The sequence below is a fragment of the Rhea pennata genome, chromosome 1, assembly GCF_028389875.1.
Source record: "Rhea pennata isolate bPtePen1 chromosome 1, bPtePen1.pri, whole genome shotgun sequence".
In the NCBI taxonomy this organism is placed as follows: domain Eukaryota; kingdom Metazoa; phylum Chordata; class Aves; order Rheiformes; family Rheidae; genus Rhea; species Rhea pennata.
Window position 1 is genome coordinate 71,355,391 of NC_084663.1, and position 18,512 is coordinate 71,373,902.

The 18,512-nt window shown below is 40.7% G+C and overlaps 1 protein-coding gene across 14 annotated transcripts in view; it reads left to right on the top strand.

Moving 5' to 3' along the window:
• The first annotated feature begins 7,809 nt into the window (after nt 1-7,809).
• PLEKHA5 (pleckstrin homology domain containing A5) overlaps nt 7,810-18,512 on the top strand; it is a 176,519-nt gene continuing 165,816 nt past the window's right edge. For 10 of the 14 annotated variants that reach the window (XM_062591280.1, XM_062591328.1, XM_062591303.1 and 7 more), the window contains exons 1-3: nt 7,817-7,919; nt 8,049-8,125; nt 11,051-11,108. In XM_062591280.1, coding sequence (XP_062447264.1) covers nt 7,822-7,919; nt 8,049-8,125; nt 11,051-11,108 — 233 coding nt within the window. In that variant the 5' untranslated portion in view covers nt 7,817-7,821. Of the gene's footprint in view, nt 7,920-8,048; nt 8,126-11,050; nt 11,109-18,512 lie in introns of all 14 variants that reach the window. The other 4 variants (XM_062591289.1, XM_062591296.1, XM_062591378.1 and 1 more) reach the window with 2 other exon arrangements.

An 18,512-nucleotide genomic window follows, 5' to 3' on the forward strand; every position in this document is an offset into this window, starting at 1 on the left:
TGAAAAGACTGAAATGTTTGAGATATACCAAATGTATAACTGAAACCAAAGAGGAAAAACTTTAGAGATACTTATGTTTGAAACTACTGTCAAATGTGCAATTTGCAAGATCAGATCTGAGATCAGACTACAATAGGACTCAAGAGATTCAAAACTCAGGAAAAGGCTACTAGAAGAATGTAATTTGTTCTTAGAAAAGGCTACGAGAATTAACTTGCCTGCTGACCAGAGCTAGATCTGATTAAAAATTTTGAAAGGAAAGCCAGCTGATGCTACAGAATCACATGACAAATCATAGAAACAGGAAGAAACCAAACAGATCTGAAGACTGAATGAAAAAGTATGAAAAATGTAATCAGAGAGAATCTGCAAGAAATAATGAAGGAGATTGTAAGAAAATACAGACTTAAGCTTTATTTCCCCTTTGTACAGTTATGTTCATAAGCAGCAAAAACATTTTGCAAAAGCTTCCCATCAGTCACTACACCTATCTTTAAAAGAAATAAAGTGTGAATATTCTACAGGAGAGTTCTTTGTGGAAATTGTTCATATGAAAGTTATGTTTTGGATGGGATTTATCTCCTCTAACTGTAAGAGCTTATAACGTAGGTCTCCACGTCTGATGGGCATAGGCACCCGTTGTTGTTACTGGAGTGCTAGTCAGTGCAGTCTGCACAGTTCGATGCGAGACTCAGCAGACCACACACAGGCATCTACACAAGAATGAGATGAATTGTACCCTAGACTCTACTGATGAGCCCACTGCTGCTATAAAAGTGGCCTTGGGAGATACCTTCATTTAGTCAGAAGAACCCCATCCTCAGTGACTGAAGCATCTTGAATATGAACCAAACACAATTTTACAAGTTAGGTTTCAATAAAGTTTTTGCAGTTAAATTCCTGTCTAGCACACATAGGTAAAACATGCCATGTGGTGAGTGAAACATTCACACTGTGGGTATAATGTAAACCACATGTAAAGGTACCAGACATGAAAGGAGAGAACTCGGCCAGAGACAGGAGATGCTTGGCACTACCTACCTCCCACGGGAAGAGCTGAACTATGGAAGAACAGGAATCCATGGGGATAAAATAAAAAGGATGTGTGTAACTGAAGCATTTAGCTGAACTACATGAAAATATAGCAAAGGAAGTACAGAATTTCTAGCAAACAGACCAGGTCAAAAAGAAACAGTTAAGATGATACAAGATAACATGACAACATAACAAATGTTAGAACAGGTACTACTTTGTATCTAAATATGCTCAAGAAAACTTTAGATCAGTAAGTTAAGAGTTGGCCTAGATTTGTCTGTAGATGATGGAAAATTACAGACTGAAAACAGATCACTATTCTCATTATCCTCCCATAGCATTATTAAAGAAAGACTGCTACACTGGTAATCTTATGTCTAGTACATAAAGACTGGCATATGTACTATACCAACTGTGGTAATTACAGAAGATGGAGCATGATTTGATTATGATGCTAAACGTCTTGCAAAATAGTATCACTTAAAGCACATCAAGCCCAGGATATCCACCATACAATGGTTTTGTAGAAAATGGCATCGAGGTTGAAGCAAAGGGGTCTACAAAAATCTCAAAGGTTGAACTTACTCTATTATTTGGCATCATTTTGGAAAAAGACTGTCAACTACTGAAATATTGCTTAAAGAAGTAGCTTGAAGTAAGATTTTCTCATTACACAGTTTCTAGTATTAAATGCAAAGATACTGCAAATTCTTACTATCTCCATTAAAATAAAACAAATAGGGAATGCATATGATGAAAAATCTCATAAGTGAAAGCCTTTGCAGCCGCATGACTGTGTGTATCATATAACAGCAAACCACAGGCAAAGCATAGGCAAAGCCCTCTGAGATATTTCACAAGTTTCTCCTTATTTGTTCAAGTGATTACTGAACAGTGACAATTCTTAGGAGAAATACAGGTCATCTGCTTCTTCCAGAAAACAGAAGAGTTTCTGCATCTCTTAGAATTTGAAACAGAACAGGTCATTGAAGAGCTGGACAGCAGTAGTGAAAAGGACTGCATGAAGAAAAGCAGATGCTAAAGTTTACTGAAGAGATCTATGAAACAAAGGAGCCAGCAGAGAGACAGAGAACATATGCATGTTGTATGGTATATAATTTTCTTCTGGATGATTCAAATAAGAATGTTCTTCAGAAGGTGAAACTTCCTGGCTTAAACTAATTGTAGATACTAATTACTAGTAAGAGGACAAGTAGGATACTGAGATCCCTGCAGTTTTCTCACAAATTCTTTCCTTCTTTACATAAATATACCTTTTTCAAGGAGCTAAGTAATGAACACATGACAAAGGAAGTCATTCAACAGTATGCAAAGATTACAGACAACTGTTCAGCTTGTCATGGTAGGACGGGGTCCTTCCTAAACATGGAACCGTGAAGTTTTGGGAAACAAATCAGAAAGAAAGGCTCCTGCAAAGCAGCCATTGATCTCGAGCTTTGAGATGTTTGAATATGATACGATCAGTAAATGATATCTGAAGCTCCAGAGTATGGTATCCCTTCAATTTGGTATGGAAGACAGTACCAGAAGCTCATCATGGTATACATGACATGGACAGTAAGGTAATCAAGTCTCTGAAGATACAAAAGAACTATTCTTTGTTCAATTTGTTGTTCAAAATTGCATCAAATGGTCAATACTGTTCTGAGAAGATAGTGCTTGTTCTAAGAGTAATAAGCCCTTTTGCTTTTCTGATGTTGCCTACCAGGGAAAAAAAAAATCATTCTCTGGCTTTGGGGTTTATTTGTGCTAATTTGACAGGTTTCTTAAAAAAATCTACCTCACATAAGGACTCACTGCCCCAAAGGAAACAAATTTTTTGCACAATACAGCTTTCCCTGGAAATCATTAATTGCAAACAAAAAATATTTTAAAATGAGCAAACTGATTTTTCTGTCAAGCACAGATTGCAAAGCTTATTAAACGGGAAAATAAATGCTTTATTTCTATTGCCTGAGTAAATACAGGCTTTAGTTCAGGATCTCACAGACTGTGACAATACTCTGCTAGAACTTTGTTTGCTGATGACAGTGAGGCTAATGACCCAGTGCTTGTTCAGTCAGATTGAGGCTTTACACTAATGGAGAACGGAACTACTGTACCGCTTCTGCCAGTGACCCCTAGGAAAAGTTGCAGCCTTCAGAGCTACTGGACAGGACCCCTGAACTCTTATCAGGCTCTTTATTTATAGGAAATGAGAGGCAGAGAATTCTACCAAGAGGAAGAGTCTGCAGAGATTGTCTTAGGCAGCTCTTTCTTTTTCTTATTTCCTCTAACCTAGGTTAATTGATTCTTGCATCTATGCAAAGATACCCTGGCTCCAGAGAAAGTCAACCAGCGTGCTTGGTTTTTTCCCCATCATTGAAGAATGTAGGCCAAAAGGAGTGGTTCTGCTCTTCCCCCCCTCCATGTAGTGGATCTAGTTATCAGGCGACCTCAGGATGAGTCGGATCAGCTTACCGATCTGATGGAAAGGAGTTGAGAGGTTTTGTGATTTATTTTCTATCAGATTAGCAAACTGATCCAATTCACCCTGGGCTTTAATATCCCCAGGGTGGCAAAAGAAGCTCGCCTTTAGGGATTGGGCAAAAAGGAACCCACTCTTCAAAAGCAACTGCCTCACTAGAATATGCAACATAAAGCTACACACTCAGTGATAGTCTTTTCTTGCAGTGTTAAACTCTATAGTGTCTTGCTCATTAAATAGCATAAAATCTTAAAGTCACAGGCTCCATGAAATTATCTCCTCCAATTTGACTCGTACTGGCAGAAGACAGAATCCACCCTGGCAAACACAAAGCTGTGTACAGGCTTCAGGTAGAGTGTTAGGACTGCAGTCCACTCTCAGGTTCAGATGCTACTGGCTTTGTCAAATGTTATGCTTAGCCTTTTTTATGTTTGTCTCATCATATGTTAATTGTCACCTCATACCTGTTGGGAGAAGTGTGGGTGGTTTTCTTTGTGTCTGTTCAATGAATGCTCTCCCAAAGGTGGCTTTTAATTAATCCCAGTTAAAGGGATTTATTATTTTGTGGCAGGGTTCATTTGCTTCTGGAATTTTTAATATTTTGATTCTGTATACATTATCCAGCTGGCATGATTTTTTTTCAAGTTAACATCAATAACTTTGTGCTTTTATGTCTTCCCTGATCCCAAGGGAGTTGCTAGGAAATCTACTGTCCTGGAGAGGTGAAAAGGGAAGCAAAAAAGGTAGGTGGGAATGGAGAACCTTGGGAAAGAGCCCAGAGAAAGTGAGTTTTAACTTTACCCCAGGCTCTCAGGGATGGCTGACAGAGATACTGGTGAGAGAGTTCTCCTTTTATCCCCGCCACACACATAAAGCAACAGCTTGCTTCAAATGCTGCATCCACTTCCCATCAGTGACAACAGCAGCAATGGATATATGAGCAGGTGTGTCTTCCATATATGCAGAAAGCAGAGTGCAGTTGGTTCAGTGATATTTACTGCTTGAATGCCCTAGTCCTCATCTCTTCTGGAGAAAGGTAGTGTTGGTCAGATGGGAGCATCTGAATGGATTTCACTGATCAGATCGACCAGTTTCAAATTTGTACTCATTGGTTCATTTTTATAATAAAAGGAATGATGTCAAAAGTAAAATATGTTATATTTTAAATAATATAAGGAGTTGCTATGGGTGCTTTTAAGAGAGAGTTTCATTCCTCTTAGGAATAATAAATCTTTTAAAATTAATTTTCTTTAACCCTCTCTTTAAAAAGCACTCAAGTATTTATCTGACCGTAGAAAAATTGAGTTTAGTGAACTTTAGTAAAAACTGGTATGTGATTTGTTTTTATCAAGCTTTTACACTAAGTTTGAAGTTTTAACTATGGAGCCAGCAGCAGTCTTCAGAAAGAAAAACTGTTAACCCCAGTAGCACCAGCCTGTTCAAATGATGCAAATATGTTTTCACTCATATAATTTGCAATTCATGAACTCCATTCCACAAAATGATAAAACTCAGGGCTCCTAGAAGTCAGTGTGAGTTCATGGTGCATGGCATCTTGCAGGAATAATTCTGGCAAACACATTTGTAATATGTTCTCCATATGTTCCAAAACTACTAGTATCAAATTTTATTCAATGACTGTTTAACATAAGATATAGAAGAGTCTTTGAACCACGGAGCAGAATCAAGATTTTCCATCACTCCCTGGATGAGCTTCCTATTCATGAGAGCAGTGAGTCATGTTACCTCCATATAGCCCATTAATTATATTTGCAAAGTATGACTTCAGTGGGGAGAGGAGGCACACCTTCAGTGCTGTAGAACAGTCTCAGCTTTAGAAGAGCTTATAGCTAGGAGGTAACGCATTTTCCTAGGAAGAGTGGCATGGATTTAAAAGTCCTTCTTCCTTCAAGCTGAAGAGGTTTGCTTGGTTCTTGGTGATGACAGAAACTAATTCCTTGTAATGCCTTGTTAGGCGTGGCCCGAATACACCTGATTTATCAGGCCTCTGTGGGAGATCTCTGCAGGGGAACATCTTGCTGAGAATTCAGCTAGGCTTTGACGCATTTTAGGTACTGCGCTCTTGGTTTTACTGAGATGACAACAACTCTGAATGTATGCAGAACAGAAATGAGGCTGCAAGGAAATGCACTGGCAAAATTCAGTTGCCTAAGGAAGGAGTTTGGTAAAGCACGTGCTGGGCTTAGGCAGGATTTATACGCCCAAATCCAACTTCAAATGACTAACTGATTTTATGGATCTGAGCCAATAAAGGTCTAGCTGTGATGTATGTCCTCTTCTAAAGAAGAAAACTGACTCCACATGATGGAAGGCATGCACTGTTCTCAAGATCACAAGCATTTGTTCTGGCTGTGTCGCATGAGGAAGAAATGAGCAGGGTGTAACTACCTCAGCAGCCCAAAAGACATGTGGTTTCCCCCATGCAGTTGCCAGGCAGCTTTCCACAGCCCTTCAGTGGAAGTCATTATTCACTTTTACTCATCGTCTAAAGGCTCTTGCTTTTAGGAGGAAAGAAGCTGTTTATAGAATAACTTGTACTTTCTCCAGTGTCTCTTTTTCCGGTAGTCTATAAATCTCAGACGCTGTCAGTGGTAGGTGAAAATGAAAAGTACTGTTGGACAGGGGTGAGCTCTCTAACTTACCTCCAATTACAAAAAGATAATTAAGATTTGCTCACATGTTCACTGCTTTCCACATCTGAAGTACCTTGTGTAGGACAACTGTGTTCTCAGGCTTTCCCACAAGACGTGGTGAGGACCAAGTTAGATAGCAACTTATTTTGTTGTACTTTATTTTTCATATGTGCATAAGATGGGTATAATGAGGAGCAAGAAGAGGCCAGTTGCTGTGCATACTGTCAGCTGTGAATTTCAAATTTTTGTGTGCAGATAGGACTGCTAACAGACTTTGCAGTTTTACCCTTCATTTAGAATGTGCTTTCGTAAGGGAAGATTCAAGATTCCCTTAGAAAGGTGATGGCCACAGTAGTTTTAGTAATTTACATTTTTCATTTGTAACTTCAATCAAAGGTGTGCATAGCTATGTATAAACGCACATACAATCAGATTATTCATGTGAATAAAAGTAAAAGCTTGACAAGCTTGACAAGTAATACCTTGACATCTTTTAGAGGAGAGGCACTCAGCTCAAGAAATGATGTTGTTTATATCAAGAAAAAACACGGCATCTCTTTACTCTTGCTTCTGAAGACTACGTGTTCATATGAGAAATAAAAAAATCCTGAAGCTCAGAGTACAAGAAGAGTGTATACGCCCCTGGAGGAAATTCGACAAAAGTTTTAATTTCCTGTAGGAATGTATGTCCTTAAAGACCCAATGGGAGATTAACACCTACGGTATCTCACATTTGTACTTTAAAATGCTGAGACTTGCGATGCATGTAAGCACTTCCGCGGGGGAGGGTGGGAGAGGGAGTGGGGGCAGCATCCGCCGCTGGTCAAGAAACTGATCCCAGATTCATGAAGTGCGGGACTCATTTCCTGGCGAGATGAAGTGGTGGCGGTTATTTTTCTTTTCTTTTCTTTTCTTTCTTTTTTTTTTTTTTTTTTTTTTTGGGGGGGGGGGGGGGGGCTCAGCGCTGGATCTGCTAAACAGACACGATTGTGTCAGTCCCCGCTGCAACATCTCGGGGGGCGGGAACCACCCGAGCTTCCCCTACGAGCAAGCAGCGACCCCTCCCCACCTCCTCCCGCCTGCGGGCCGCGACCGTTATCCTGCGCGACCGTTACCGAGCGCGCCCGCTCGCTCAGGCGAGACCCCCGGCACGACGGTTGCCGCTCGGGCCCCGCAAGCAGCCAGCGCCTCCCTTGCGGCTCCCTCCGCCGCGCGGGACGGTCCGGCCGGTCGCCGACGGACTCGGCTTCCCCTGCGAGGGCCCGGGTGGTGGAGGGATGCTGCCCGGCGCGGCCCTCCCGCTCCCCTCCCCGAGCGCCGGGACCTCCCCCGCCGCCTGCCCCCGCCCCGCCCCAACGGCCGCCGCCGCCGCGCCGCCGCGCCCCCGCGGGCAGCGAGCCAGCGGCCGCGCGCGCCCCCGCGGCGGGAGGGGCGGGGCGGGGCCGGGGGCGGGGCCGAGGCGCGCCGCCTCGCCCCTCCCCCCGCGCGCGGCTCCCTCCCCCCTTCCCCAAGGTGTTGGTGGCGACGACGGCGGCGGCGACGCGCTCGCTCGTGCCCGCGCCTTATCCCCCCTCCACCCCCCACCCCCCCCCCCCCCCCCGCGCTCCCGCTCCGCCCGGCTGCGCAAGTGGCGGCGGCTCGGCCATGGCGGCGCCGGCGGAGCTGAGCGCGGAGCGGCTGCGGGCGCTGCCCGGCAGCTGGAGTTACGGGATCAGCCAGGGCGGCCGCGTCTTCTTCATCAAGTGAGTGCGGGGCCGGCGAGGAGGGCAGCGGGGCCGGGGCCGGGCAAGGCGTGCGCGCGCGGGGGGGAGAAGCGGCGGCGGTCCCGTGCCGTGCCTGCCTGACTCGGTCCGTGTGTGCGTCCCCCGCAGCGAGGAGGCGAAGAGCACGACCTGGCTGCACCCGCTCACCGGAGAGGCCGTGATCACCGGGCACCGCCGCAGCGCAGGTAAGAGCCGCGCCCAGGGGCGGCAGGGGGGTGGGAGGGGGGAGCCCCCGGTCGGCCCGGCTCGACTCGGCCCGGCCCGGCCCGGCCTGGCTCGGCTCGGCCAACCTCGCCCCCGCGGCGGCCCTTCGCCTCCCCCCTCCCCCCCCCGCGGGTCCCTGCCCGCCCCGCGGCGCCGCGCCCGCCCGCTCCGCCGGGAGCCCCCTGGCGCCGGCAGCGGCGGCTGCTGCCGCCCCCCGCGCCCGCCTGCGTGCCGCGGCGGTCACCCCGGGCGGCGCCGCATCCCATCCCGCCTTCCCCGGCGGCCCCGCGCTCCTTGCAGTTGTTTGTCCCTGGATTGAGCGAGAACGAGGGGACAGAGGAGCCTCGAGTGCCCGGCTGGACCTTAGCGCGGTCCTCAGCTCGCTCTCGAAACGATTTCCTGTCGCTCCCCCGCCCCGTGCTGTGTAATCTCTTCTTTTTCTTTTGCTGTCTTCTGGTTGCCTTGTATCACCCCTATAACGCTGCGTGTTGCCGTTAGGCAGCTCCGGATTCCCCTCATGCCTTCCGCAGGTTACCCAGGTTATTCACCTACACAGCATCCTTCCTGTGTTCAGCTCTAACCACGCATCTTAATTCTGTTTCCAGCAATATGTAGATATAACCACGATAGGTATACGAGAGATGTACAGGCTGATCCCACGAAGCATAGTCACCTAGAAACCCTCTTCCTCCCTCCACTTCCATCTAGGCTGAGAGTGTGGGTGGTTTCTAAGTGACTGAGAGAGGTGGAATAGGTAGGAGGAAAAGCGACTGAAACGTTAGGCATAACTTGGAGGAGGGTGAAATCAGTCTTCTTTGCTACTGCTGTTTGCTCCAGTCTGGGGAAGTAGCAGCAGGAGGTGCTGGAGGAGGAGGATTTACAGCAGACACTCTGGAGACCCAGAGCTAAACTCCGACTGAGGGAGCTGCGCACGGGCTGCATATGCCACTGGGAGGTGGTGGAGCATAGTTAAAAGTGCTGTTGTTTCTATATATGTAATCATTTGGATAATCACAGGAAAATCTGCAAGTGACTTGAGTAGATTATTTACTTTTTATGCTTGGTTAGTATGCATAAAAGATTAGAAACAGACTTTTAGAAAACTGGGCATTTTTGTGAGGTGAGAATAGTTTGAAGAGCATAGGTCTCTGGCTATTACAACTTGGCAGTTTTATCTGCAGTGAAGGGCTATAGCTTGTAAGCATTGAAAGCCAGGAAACAGAGCTACTGATTGTTATCAGACTCTTTTCACCAATTTCAGTACTCGGATTAACTGAGGAAACTGTCCTTCAGCTTCCGTGATAGGCATGGAGGCAGATGTATGTCAGGTGCTTTGCTTGCTGGACATAGCGTTAGCTATGCATTCATTTTTCTTTCAAATTGCTACCAGTGGCTCTGCTGACTGATGATTATTTCCCAGTAATTTTCTAAATGTCTTATTCTTTCCTGGCTCTCAGTGCCTTTGAAAGAAAAGACAGTTGTATCTGGAGGATTGTGTGCAACATAGGAGAGTTATTATCAGGTAAATTAAACTTAGTTCTGAATACTGGGTGAGGTGTGACCTTATATGTACTAATAATGATTTGTACATCAGATACTGAAGCATCTACAAAACAAACCCGTTTCTATATATTTCCTCTTTCAGGCGTATGTTAATTCATCTCTTTCTATATGTATGGATATCATCAAACGGATTAATTCTGGGCTTTACATCTTGTTTTGTCTTGGCCATCATTTTGGAACCTAGTCAAAATATGTTTATGTTAAGAGAGTTTTGAATGAGTAATGCTTTTTTGGGAAATGTTAACTACTGTAAGGCTCTTTATTAAATAATACTGTGAATATTTACTGGACTATGTAGAAGCTTTGTCCTTCTTTTAGAACTGAAATGCTTTTTATTCTTTGGGGTATTCAGTCCTAGAAAGGTATTCTTTCTGCAAAGTTCACATAGCAGCCATAAATACTTCTCCTAGAGAGACTTCCTGTTCGCTGTACTTTGTCCTGTGCTGTTATCAAAAAAACACCTTGTTTTTCCCCCCCCCTCCTTTTAGAGAAGACAGCCAGAGCAAATCAGTAAACAAGAAAAATCACATAGTTCATTTTTTTCTTTTTAACTGGGAAATATATTCTTGCTTTTATGTTTAGGTGAGTGAGCCCTACATATGAATTATTGTTTTTATGGACTGGGACACGCTTTTAAAGGCAATGATGTATCCAGAGTTGCAAAGAGGTGCCCAACATCTTCAGAGCTTCTATTACTTCAGGAATCTGTTAACTGAAAAAAACAGACCACTAGTTTCTTCCATAGAGATTTATATATATATATATATATATATATATATATGTGGGCTCCTGACTCTTAAGACTGGTACTTAGCAGTGAAAGAAAAAGGTATACACACTAGGTTTGCATTGAAAATTATTTTCATATAAAGTTGAATAGAGTTGTAAATACTTCAGAAACACTTGTTAGTCACATCAGTGGTGGAATTATGCTAATACAGAATAGCTTTGTGGTGTAGTTGGTATCATGCCTGTTAAGATGCTTGTGACTTGCATGTAATACAAACTCAGTAAATTGATTTTGTTTAGATCTCTATATCTATCAAGTAATTTGATGCTGCTGAAGTTTAACTGTTAAATAAGGACACACTTAAAACCTTCTTGTTATTATTCGAGAAAGAGAAATTCAAATTAGGTTTTCATCTCGTTGTTTCTCTTAAATTACAGAGTTTAAGTTGAGAAAGTTTTGTGAGCCAGCTTTAAAATATTTATTAATAGGACTAAATGTTTTCTATCTGAGGAAAAAGATACACAATGTTTAACTACCTTAGTATTAGGGAGTAGACTGGTATGAATAGCATAATTTCAGAAGTTAATTGGAATGTTTTGTTGCTTGTTTTCCAGACTTACCCACAGGCTGGGAGGAAGCTTATACTTTTGAAGGTGCAAGATATTATGTAAAGTAAGTTGAGTGTTTATCTGTTACTATACTATAATTTTAAATTGGTTTGTCTAAATGTTGCTATAGTTTTGAATATATTCCAAACTAAATGTAACTGTTAGTATAAATCTAAAAGGAGTGTGCAAGATTTGTTTAATAAATTCTTCATTGCTAAAACAATTTATGGAGTTATGGTGTAAATACTTTTAATTAAAGCTGCGTAAGGATTCAGAGTTGAGTCAAAGGAAATTTCTGTAGTGAGTGTAACCATCTATCAACAAATGCCTGTGCAAGTCAAAAAATGTCTTGAGTTTGTCTGTGTGTTTATATGACGCTTATATATACAGTGTCATGCTCTAAATGCTTGCAGAAAGACATTTCTTATTAGGAAAAGAGTCCTAATTCAGCCTTGTTCCCTAGTAATTATGCTTTATTTGATTAAAGCCAAAAAGAAGGTTTAATGTGTTATTTTGCAGACTTCCTGTATCAGCTTCTAACATCTTTTTCTTTTTTTTTTTTTTTTTTTTTTTTGGGGGGGGGGAGTGGGTTAAATCTAGATTTTTAGTGTATGTTCAGGAGTGTGTCTGCTTTGGTAGGTTCACTATATTAATTTTTTAAATTAGATGCATAGAAATAGAGCTCATATGTAGAAGTTCAAAGATTGTGTTAGTTGGATTATGCAAACTTCTAAGAAGTTGTTCGTCTTGAAATGATCAAACCACCCTTATCTGGAAAAAATAAAGTGGTTCCTAGATGCATTTGTTTAGTTAATATACTGCTTTTGCTTATTTAAGGACCTTTAACAAATTGCAGACTCTTTTTTTGATTCATTCAAAAATTTTTCCTTACTACATTGTTTGCTTGTTTTGCTGTCTTCAAGTTAGTAGTGTCACCAGTTTTGAGTGAGGATTGCTGACAGTAATAGAACTTGTAGACTGCATGTAGGTTTTTTGCATTTTACAAACAGTTTTGGGCAAAAGTTGGCTAATCTGTTTAGGTTGCTTTGTAAGTGTTGTGAGATAGGTATTATATAAGTGTTTGCATGGTTTATTTTACATGGCATGGCAGGTCTTCCCATACAGATATAATAGCGTTTGATCATAATTGTAAACAAACTTCAAAAAAAATAAACTGAAGGATAGTGCTCCAAAAATATAATCAGAATTGGTGCTGTGCTGTCTAGAAAGGGCCTTCTTGTTGATAGACTGTGATTTGTTTCACTGTTGTGTATTGCCTTCTTTTAGCTTATGTTACAGTAGTGTTGTATAACAAACAATGAAAATAACACCTGGCTGAGGACAGGAACGTACTAAGGACTTTGTCTCCAGCTTTCTGGTCATCTTCATGTTAAATACAGAAGAAGGAAGATTAAAAATGTTTTTGTGTGTATATAATGCATTTTAAAAAAAAATCACGCATGTGTTTTCAGATTGATCTCATTATCACAGAATAAATCTATGAACAATGTGTTCGCTATAGTAATGGGAAAGCAGCAACTTTGGTTTTCACTGAAGAGTAAAAACATGCATGTGGATAGCTATTCTAGAGTGACTGATGTGCTGGAAGCTTATGCACAAATTTTCCGAGTGGTAGCTTGTTTGTGTACTCTTGTCCTTGTAAGATACTGTGTTCATGGTGTTGTCATAACTGTCAGAATATACATTTAGCTGATAATTTTGCTGATAGTCATCACTAAATAGCTCTGTTTATATTATGCTGCATCTCTGAAAACAGGCTGCACAAACAACACTCCTCTGTGATTTGATAGGCGTAGGAGGATAGTAGGGATAGTAACGTCGAGTCTGCTGAAAGGTTCACATGGTATGACCAGTTTGGCATCCTTAGTTATGTGTTTGTTGTTCGACAAACAGCCTCTCAGGCAGAGTTTAAACTTCTTCCCAGTGATAGCTTCTCTTTTTAAAGTTACCTACTTTAAAGAGTAGTAGAGTCCAAACTACCATGGTGCTCCTGCATAAATGGGAAACAGGACAAGTTGTTACAACCTTCTCTATACAGGCATCTCCACATGTGGATTTTTACCTGCAACCTGCTCATTTGGATGTTTTGATTCTTTAAAATGAACTAAATACTAATACTTATTTTATTATTTTGACTACAGTGCAGTAAGACTATTTTAAAACTAAAATTGTTGAAAACTTGCTCGTGGTCTGGTCTCAATGAAATACGTTGCTTTATGTTCTGGTATAAGTTACAAATAAAAACCGAGGGAGTGAGTGTTAATGAAACTCTGTTGATGGGTTCAGCTTTGCAAAACTTGACTGTAGAACTTCTGTAATCTTTCCAGTAAGAGAGTTATACAAGAAGGATAGTCAGGTTTCCCGATCACATAAATATTTTTGTTCAACCCACATATTTGAAGTCGTACCCCAGATGGTAGGTGGAATTATTTAACATCTTTGCTTTATGGTAAGATATTACGCTGAACTGTGTTTGAAAATAAAAACCTTTTGAAAATGATTTTTATGGTTCTTTAATAATAGGTCTTTGCTGTTCCAAGTGGGTGTGTCACTGAGTCTATTACTGTGTTTTTTCTGGCTTTGATGTAGTAAACACTGTATAATCAAATTGGGATAGTGTCTCGAGAAGATAATTGCCATCTAAATCTTAACCTGCCTCGGTCTGGCATTTCAAATAAATGACTTGAGGTACAGACCATATTGAAATGTGATTATTTTTAAAGGACTTCTTATTTTTGTTGGGATGTGTATTTTCAAATAAGTAAATGCCAAATGGTAACCATGTTTTATATGTGTTTTTTTTTTTAATGACAGCAAGTTTGTTCTGCCTCTAAAAAAAGAAATATATTCTAAAGCAAATCAGGTGAAAAGTTACATTGCCGTTGCATAGCAAAGTTTTTTATTTTTACATAAGGTTATATTAGTAAGTTGATGCTAGCTAGGACTTTGATCTTTTCATTTTTTTTCCCCCCAATCTTTTTTTGGATTGGTAGAAGAATTGTGTAAGAATACTTGGTAAGGACAGAGGTTTTTACCCTGCTCTGGAAGACTAAGTGTGTGTGTGTGTGTGTGTGTGTGTTTTGGTGGTTGTTGCTGTGTACCTTTTTTTTTCGTCTTTCAACTAATATTTTCTCAGTCATTGAATGTTAAGTATAGATTAGTTTGGGTTACTAACCAGTTATTTGGAGTAGAAAATAGTAGAATGCCTTAATATTTCGCATATGTTTTCATGAGAATTGTCACATACTTAAACTGTTTTGCGCTTCTGGGAGGGCGAAAATCTGTTTTCTATATCCTTAATGTTAGAAGCGGGCATAGATAGCTCTTTGTCATTCCTTAGTGGGAACTCTATCATTAAACTTTTCTGAACTAATACTTGGTTTGAGTGTAATTTCTGTTAGTTTAAACTCTTATTTTGAATACAGGACTTCTTAATATGTAGAGCTGTATGATTGTAGAATTTACACATTCAGATATCTGAGTTCTGAATTATTTCATTGAGCTTTTTTGTCACTTATATCTGGTGTTATGTCAAGTAAAATAAGGTATGGGAAAAGTCAGTTTGAGAAGGATGCTATTACATGCTGCAAATTTAGAGATCTTCCTTTGAACTGCCAGGAGCATTTCTTTCATTGGGCTATTTGTTTATGCATAGTGTACTGGATATTCATCATCAGTTCTGAAAAGTTAAAGGCTTTATTCTATCTCCAAAACAGATTTGATCTGGGTAGTGGCATGAGAGGGAAGCCTAAGTTACTTATTTGTAAGTGCATAAGAAAATAGATGCATGTGATAATCCCCTTATGATACACATTAGTAAAGAAGGTGTGTACGTAGTTACTAGTTTCAGATCTCTTGCGTACTAAGTTTAATGAGAATTTTAGACTTGATATTTCTAGTAATTTGTGATGTCTAATCATTAGGCACCAATGTACTGGTTTTTTGAGTGCTATAGAATTTACAGAAGTATGTTTGTATGTATAGGTATACATGTATGTGTACATTTTTTTAATCTATGTTTAAAAAAATAAAAAGCTTTTGGTTAGAACCACCAGAATATCTAAACTCAGGTATTCACTTGCCTTGCCCTCCTCCCTGCCTGGAATGCTGAACCTATAAGGATTTTTAGGATTTTTGTATTTATTTTTAAACCTATTTAATATTATTTAGCTTACATAGTTTACAAAAGCTGTTTAAAAGGCATCCAGTGATGCTACTGCAGGAATTTTGCACGAATATAATTTGGCTTCTATAGAAGCTCATCTTTAGATGAGCTGTTTGGCTGTTAGAAATATACAGTTTTTTAACTGCAGTAGTACTGATGTTTTTCAGACAGTAAGCTTGTAAGGTAAATGCCATTAAGAACTTAAGAATTAAGGTGATCAAAGTTGCATTTTAAGGCTTTGTTTTGAAGCTTAAATTCTCCAGCATTCATCCGAACAGTGTTTGCCCCTTGCTTGCTGAAGCAAGACATTGGCAGACTCAAGTCAAAGCTGAGGCGAGTTCACTGTTGCATTAGGTAGAGGTTTTGCATGCTTTTATAAAGGCTTTTTATCTATACGGATTTGCTTATTGTAGACATGAAACTTTGAAATTTCCAAGCTAGGTAATAGAAATTTATTAGGCAGTTAAATGAGACAATAAGGTCTCATTCAGCCTTGAGTTTCTGTTGTTTATTAAAATAAACCTATGCTGATTAGGAATTCAGCTTTTGTTTGATCCTTTGTATACATTTTAAAGATTCTCTCCCTTTCAGCTAATAAATTGCAATAAAAGAAATCTGAAGTTTTCTCCAGAAAAATCAAAGAACAACTAGACATGCTTACAGACAAGTCCTTTCTAGAGGGGAAAAATTGGATTTGAAAAAATAAGAATAGATTGCCTTTCTCCAACAGAAGGAAGAATAGGTTGCCTTTCTCCAACAAACTGAGTTGCTTTTTGGTTTTCTCTGACATAAATTTATTTTACTAAAATTAAGGAAAGGCTGAAGTTCGTTCTTGGCCTTTACTGAGTTCATTCTTTCTTGGTAAGATGTCTTTAGGTCTATAGACAAGCTCACATAATGTTAAAACAGCCTAACCTGCTATCTTTTACCTTTTGAAATGGGCAAAGCTGTTCTGAAAAGAAGAACTTTTTAGGCCACCAAATTTATTATCCTTTTTAACATTTACTTTTTGTCTTGCTGAACATTTCAAGAACAAAAAATGCTTAGTGTGGTGAGTGCCTTGCGTGGGCCCTTGCTTGGGAATGCTTGCTTGCTTGCTTGGGGAGTGCTCCAACGCTTCAAAGTGCTGCTGTTAGGAGAAATGTTTTCTTGTCCTGTGTTAGACCTGCTGCTGCAGTTTTCCCTGTAGGAAGGATGGAATTGTGCTTCCTGGGAGCCCTCAGAGAAGCATATGTTCTGGGGCTGGGGTGGAGGGGGGAATGTGAGGAGGCATAAAGAAATTAAAAGAGTATTTGTCTGAGAATGGCACTGTGGGGGAGTTGTGGAAGGTGCTGGCTTTTGTAAAGGAGCACAGCGGTGGGAGGAGAAGGAAGAGCAGGTGAACAGGTGTGATGCAGAAACTGGGAATGGACATTCCCAGGTTTTAGATACATGAAGGAATAGGGTCAGAGAAGGAGAGGTAAGGCTTGTGTCCAAGAAGCAGCTAATGGAGGGGGATGTGATAGGAAGAGGGTGAAGGGAGAGGATCTGGAGAACCGAAGGAGAAGATTGTGGAAGTGGCTGCTCTGTAGCTGCAGGAAGAGATGGAGTGGGGGCCAAACCAAGCAGAAAGGATTGATAGCAATAGAAAGCTAGGAGGAGAAATTGGGGGGGGGACGACACGACAATGAATTTCCTAGTAGCAGACTAGGTGGAATTTCTCCTGGAGGGAAGGGTGGCAAAGATTCATCCTGCAAAAATATGTTTTCAGGCTCGTGTGCAGGTCTGAGAGGGCCTATTACCCCTAACCTATGAACTTGTTTCAAAGTTAGTCTGGCAGGTAGAACACCAATGTGAAAATTAAAAATATATATATTTATGAAGTCTTTTTTGCAGTGTGACATCTGTGGTGGCTGTTCTGAGCCACTTCTTTTCCAAAGTGTTTCTAGATTAGATAATAGCTTGAATGCTTTAGTCTCAGATAGACTTGAAACCATGGGAGAACTTTTTTTTTGTTAAACTGTTTAAGACACTGATACTTTTTGATACTTCTAACCAAACTACCAAATCAGTAAGTTAATTTGAGCAGTTTTTAAGTGGTAACGTTTTTTCCTGACTTTTGTTTTAATTGCTTATTGAGTAGATAATGGCTGAGAAAGCTATTATATATATTTTAAGAAACTATTACCATGAAGTGAATTCTTCTGTGGTCTTTCAGTTTTGGTGTCTACAGCGTGTGAAGGGTGGTTTAAAAAAAAATGCTGATCGATCATAATTTTGCGTAGGTGGCTGTTGCAATGCTATATGAATATAGTGAGGCATTGTTCTCCTTCCATCTCCAACCTCCAGGAAAAATATGTTTGAATTGATAGGTTCTCAAAGTGTTATTCTGGGGGCTTGTGCCAGTATTTCCTCCTCTTATTCCATCACACTGTTGTTTAGATTCTTTTTCTCTTCCCCATCTTAGTACCCATGTCTTGCTCTACCTTGGATTAAGTGCTACTCCTAAAAATGGCTGAACTGGTAGGCAAAAGTCTCGTGAAATTTTCCAATAGAAAAAAATACTTGGTACAGTTACAATTCAGTAAGACTTTTGCAGGTAAAATTTTACTCAGTGTACATTATGTTTTGCTTTTACTTACAGGTACATTTTTTCTTTTTTCTTTTTTTCTTTTTTTTTTTTTTCCCTCCTGTGATCTGTAAGTGTTTTTATTGTATTGGCTCAAAACTACATTTGGTTGTGGTGCTGCGCTAAGCCTGTTTTTCCAGCATATGTTTATGTTATACTGGCTCTTTTGATAATGAATTACACTTTCATTAAACCTGAGATAGACTTTGGCTTGGCAGTTGAGAGTGATCTTCAGTTTGCCTCTGTGTGTGTATCAGAGAGGGTGGACTCCTGTGAAGCTGGAGGCAAACACCAGAAGTAAAGCTCCACAGCTCTGACTGCTGGGATTTCTGCCAGCCAGTATGTATTTTTTTTCTTTCCTGTTTCAGTAAGTAGATACCTAAATCTGAGCGCTTTTCTTTTCTTCTCCTTTCTTTTGCCTTCTTTATCTTGAAGGTGAAAGACAGATGTTTCTCTCTGCTCATTTCACATGCTGTTGTGTCTGGTTAAAGGGAAGGTATCCTCTGCTGGTGATGTTGAAAGGAGAGGTTTAATCAGTAGTCACTTTCAGAAATATAAAAATTTTTGAATGGGAAATTGCTCCAACAAAACTGCTTAGGAAAGACTCCCACTTCCCAGTACTTGATAGACCGGAGAATTTTCAAAGGTTTGCTTAAATGTTACTGTGTGAAGTT